The 5,806-nt window shown below is 34.3% G+C and overlaps 1 protein-coding gene across 1 annotated transcript; it reads right to left on the minus strand.

Annotated features, from left to right (window-relative positions):
* Positions 1 to 685: 685 nt before the first annotated feature.
* LOC132934617 (cuticle protein 8-like) lies at positions 686 to 4,353 on the minus strand. Its single transcript, XM_061000947.1, has 2 exons — positions 4,162 to 4,353; positions 686 to 1,501 (listed from the first exon to the last, which is right to left on the minus strand). The coding sequence occupies exons 1-2, from the start codon at positions 4,171 to 4,173 to the stop codon at positions 962 to 964; spliced, it is 552 nt and encodes a 183-aa protein (XP_060856930.1). The 5' UTR covers positions 4,174 to 4,353; the 3' UTR covers positions 686 to 961.
* Positions 4,354 to 5,806: the final 1,453 nt, after the last annotated feature.

The following is a 5,806-nucleotide window of genomic DNA, read 5'->3' on the forward strand; positions in this document are numbered from 1 at the left end:
CCCAAACACAAAAAGTCTGTACATTTCTCTATACAATAATATGATCACAGCTATTGATGTTTGAAATAAACAATCGCTGAAAAAAATCTTAAAAAAAAAAAATCCTTTCTCGTTGAAATTATATTATATAGGATTCTAAAATATATATAGTACAAAATATTTATAAATTGTTACACGATGCTGTCCGAGTATAAAAATAATAACAAGAATAATTGCTTACAAAATATGGCCCTGATGGCCGCCGCACGTACTCGTGACTTACTGTAATATTTACGAGGGGGAATGGTTGGGTATGCATGATCGTTTTTTAGTACGATCTGTATACCAGTTATGAACAGGCATTTTAAACTGAGTGGAAAATAATTACTGCTATACGTTTTTTAAACGAACATACATAATGCTATATATTGTTCCAATCTATATTTAAACACATAAAAATGTATATTCTATACCTACATATTACAGTGGACGCCGCCTCTATAAGTCACACTTTGGATTAGTAAAGTGAGTCTTATAACCAAAATCTTATATAGGCAAAATGGGGAAAAAACCAGAAAATCATTTAAAATGAAGTATTAACTTTATTTTGCTATTTTACTTTTACAATACATTACCTATTTATAATTTGTTTCGAAATTTTACCAATTTTTTTCAAATTGGAGGGGTATTGAGGAAAGTTTGAGTCTTATAACAAACTATTTTTTTATGTATTTGGGATACGTCTGAACTGTACAAAACAGGATATGTCCTGAAGGGGAGACATATTATGTATTTCCAAGTCCGAGTACATATGACTTAAGTACTTAACGTATAACGTATATTATATAATATAGAGGTGGTATAATATGCGAACTCGTCACGCATTTATTATACCGCAGTCGCGTGGCATGTGAAATAATAACAATAATAATATGTGAAACAATAACGTAGGAGACGACGATTGACGGCATAGTGAAAGACTTCAACGGTGCGATGACGATAGTTGATGGAGTTCGGGTTGGTGTTCTTGCAAAGGGTAGTTGTAGTGTAACGACTGTTGCAGTTCGTAATCAACCTGTTTCGGGGCTGCGGCGGCAAAGTCGAACTTGTACGACGGGGCGGCGACGGACGGCGACTGGTCGTGTTGTTGATGGTGCACCGGTTCGATCCTCTTCACCTCGGCCCTAAAACCGTGCTCGTCGTCGGCCGTGTACTCGACCACCCGGGTGGAGCCGTCCGGTTCGACCAGGCTGTATGTGCCCTTGACCGACCCGTGCCCGTCACCCACCTCATTCTGGCTCTTCTCATCGCCGGTCAGCGGGTCGTGCACCGCGTACTGAAAGTGATACGTCGACCCATGCTTGTGTGAGCTGTCGCCCACAGTCTCGCTATGCTCCGCGGTCGACGAGTCGTAGTGCTCCTGCTGCGGGTGGTACTCGTTATTGTGCAGCTGGAACGGAGACGCAGAGGCTACGGCGCACGCAGCCAGGACGAAAACCGCGACGACGTGGCAGTATGAAAGCTGAAAAAAAGTGATAAATATCATAACAATATGTTAAAGAGCCCGGACTTGTATAGGTCCGCGGATATTTCGAACGTAATGCGAATATTGTGCTCAAAAAAACCTTGAAAATCTAATATTGTGACGAAAAAAATGTCTTCTCACAAGAACATATATATTTAAATAAAAATAGAAATACATCAACTTAAAAATGATTTTATAAAATTACGAGTGCATAAGAATAGTAAGTAGGTACCTACCTATTTTTATTGAAATACCAACTTTACAAATATAGGTAGGTAGGCATTGATTTTTAATTTATTATCAACACCTATTATTTTTATTTGATATTTAAGCTCGGCCATTGAGGTTATTGACTAATTTTAACCGTATACCATATTGTGCAATGTACGGCATACATATATGCCTCTACCAGGTCGGCACCAAATAACAAATTGTATATTATAAATGTTCGGAAAAATATCGTAAAACGTTCCTACTTTTATAAAAATGCACAGAATGCCGACTGTCTGTGTATTATTTGTTACATGTCTTTCCTTGAATTTTAAAACAAAATATATATTAAATTGTTTATACACAATATATATTACACGCATGGTACCTAAGTACAAAATTCCGTATATGATAGCCAATAATAATAATATTTTATGGTTTTTATGGTTTTCAAATATGAAATAATAGGCTCTATTTCGACAAATATAATTAACAATGATGTTTTGGAGCTATATCAAATTCAACATTTTAATGACTTTTATTTCCAAGTTTATATGAAAAATCATTTCAAATACTTCAAAAATACTTTGATTAAAAATAGTATTTAAATACTTTTACTCAAATACTTTATAAAATTACTTAAAATATTCTCTAAATATTCCATCAAAAACTGTTAAAATATGCTAAAACCTGAAAATAATCCGTACCTCCCAAAAATCAAAACACACATTCTTTAAAATGTATGCTAATTATTTAATTGGGTAATTTTTCATACTTATAAATAAATTTTTACATATTATATATTTACTACAATTAAGTAGGTACCTATATATCAGTGGCATAGCCTGGATTTTGATTGGGGTGACTGATAATTTGTTAGCGTAGGCTTTACTTATCCCTCATAAGTTTGCTATAATGATGCATAATGCGTGGGTATATAACTATTATAACATTGAAGACTTTCACTGCAACCTTCATAGTTAATACAGAATCTTACACATACTTTCACAGAACACCGAAAGCTTTTTTAAATTGTCCTAATATTTGGAGATAATATGGTCTAAAGGGAGGGCTCTTGCTACACACGAGACCTATAGTCAGGAGTGTCTTCAGGTCAATTCCATTGGGGCGAAAAAATGTTAGTCTTGAATACCGCTTTTAACGATTAACAACATTTATAAAATGTATTTATCTATTAGCAAAAACGGAACATCTCACGATTTAGGGGGGGGGGGGGTAACCTCAGGGACGCGCCTGCCTATAGTGAATCACATAAGTTGTGTGATTGAAAAATCGTTCACGTTTGTTACGCCGGTCTAGTTGCATGAAAGTCAATACAAATAGGTATTTAAAAACCTTAACATGATAATATAGTGAGAAATTGTTGATGTACTACAGCAATTTTTCTAGGAAAATAAAAATAACTCTGATGACTCAATTTAACTTCTATAAGATACATTTTTTAAAATACTATTCAGAAAATTTGACAGCTTATAAAAGTATATAGAATTACAAAGTAAACCTACACGATTAAACATAAAAAATAATGTGAACAATATTATAATATTATAGTAGATACACCCAGATGATAGTACATTTGTCATCTTTTTGCTCGACATTTTAATTATACTAATGCAAATGTATACTTTTTTCCCATAAAATAATTAATCAACGCTTAAAACTACGTTTGAAACTACCAATATTTTTTTATTAAAAATGTAATATAAAATATATTTTAGTATTTTACAATATTAGTCCTAAATCAAAATTGGTGTCAGATAACTTTAAATTTGGATAATAAAAGTATATACCTAATAAATATTAAAATATACAATCGGAAAATATTATGACATACCTACCCAATACAATAACATCAATTATAAAAATGATATCGATGAAAGTTTCTAAACAATTAAAACTATAGGTAGGTGCCTACTATTAGGCCGTGGAATGTTTTTATTTTTTAACATATTTATAATTCAATATTTTGACCCAATTATTATAAAATTAGTATTAAGAGATAATATTGAAGATATTCTTATGTTGATTTGTTCTTTTCTTTAAGCGTCCAAAAGGTACAAAACGAAAATAATTATAATCTATGATCGAGACCGTTATGAGAATAAAAGTGGAAGACGAAACTCCGGAGATGTATGATTCAATGGAAGTCTCGAGGGAAAAGTTAATCAGGTAGAATATGCGATAGGAACAGATATAGATCTATGTGAAGTCGAGGAAGGGTGATCATACAAGCACATGAGGTCTGTGGATGAACAGTATAGATTAATGGAAATACAGAACTAAAAGTGAAAACAAAAAGTTGCAGTAGTGGCGGCAAAAACTTATCATGGGATCAGTCACGTTAATAAATAATACAGTAAATTTTAATTCAACACGGCCGCCTACGACCATCATATTATTAATATCATACTATACTGCAAACTCACCTTGGCGGCCATAATATTATTGTCTGAAGTGTGATATCGTTGATGTATACTTTTCTCGCTGTGATGCGTGCTTGTGAGTAAGCTGGCAGGTATATCGTGTATAGATATAGGTATAAGTACGCAAAGAACACGTGTTGCACTCGGTGTTCTTCTCGATGCACTGATGACGGTTATCCGAAAACTCAGAGTATTATATATCCCTAACCCGTCTTGTGATGTATAGGTAGGTACATACGTAAGGAGGTGCAAGATATACAGCGTAGGTAAGCGTAAATACTATCACGTTACACAATGCAGCCGGCACGCGTTTACAACAATATAATTATTATTAATAATAATAATAATAATAATAATAATATAATATTATGGACCTACGCAGAGAGCTATTATTGGTACCTACTCGCTTATAACGACGAGGAGTCTTCGTGTCCGTGTCCCTCTCCGCGGTCCATGCAGCCGGAGATTTGTGTCGGACGAAACCACGTAGTCGGTAATTAATAATACACCTGATAATAGGTACCTAGGTATACCTACTTTAGTGCTGGTGTACTGCACTGACCGGCACGGGCAATTATATAGCGTAGCACTATTCCGACCGCGCGAAACGGTTATACATCTATAGTATAGCTGGTACGTGATGGAAGACGGGCCGTTGCGAAAAGTGTATATTAAGAAAGACACGCGATGTAGAAGAGGAGAAAAATAATAACGAAATCAATTACGACTACGGCGGCGATGAAGATAATTTATTATAATCACGCGGTCTTACGCATAGGTAGGTAGGTAGCAATGCACATCAAGATCTGTGTAGAGGAATCTTTTTAGATGGATTGACTGCACATAATATTGCGTGTTGTGCACATATTATAGTTTATACAGATTTCAGCTGGGTAACGCGTTTGAATGGCCGACAGATTCATACTGAGATCATAATATTATTATATTCTCATCAGTGACGTAAATTGGCTTGTGCAAATGTGACACATGCACCACCACATTGGATATCTGATATGTGTGGCGGCAGTGGTGTATTTACTGGTCTGAGTACAGGTCCACCCCCGTGGCTCTTTGAATACGTGTATTATTGTATAATTATTATAGCCCCCCCCCCCCACGGCTCTGTAAGTTAAAATTCTTGTTAACCACCCCCTAAAAAAAAAATGCTAAATACGCCACTGTGTGGCGGTGTAAGACTGTCATACTATAGTGAAGTTGAGCAGTGTTTGTACCAAGAACATGATATAAGTTATAGTGTTGTCAAATAACGATAGTTTTAACTTTAAATAACATCTAAGTTAGCAATATGACAACTTTTCAAAAAGGCAACTAACCATAATATGGTTCAAGTAATTGATGAGTTTGGGTGTTTGATATGAAAGAGGATGCGTATAATATTAGTTTGAAATAGAAATGTTACCAATTTATTTTTGAAAGTGTACAGAGTACCTACAGACTACAGAAACAATATTAACATTAGATTAAAAGAGTAATGCATTATGAAAATAAAGTTTTAAGTAAAATATTAGATGATTTTTATCTTCATGAAAATTAGTTTTTAGGTGTATTGTTTATTTATTTGAATTAAGAAGAGAAAGTTGTGTAAACATTTCTCTGCACAATCATAGATTATGTAAAATGTACGCCA

Source organism: Metopolophium dirhodum, chromosome 1 (genome assembly GCF_019925205.1).
Source record: "Metopolophium dirhodum isolate CAU chromosome 1, ASM1992520v1, whole genome shotgun sequence".
NCBI classification, from domain to species: Eukaryota; Metazoa; Arthropoda; class Insecta; order Hemiptera; family Aphididae; genus Metopolophium; species Metopolophium dirhodum.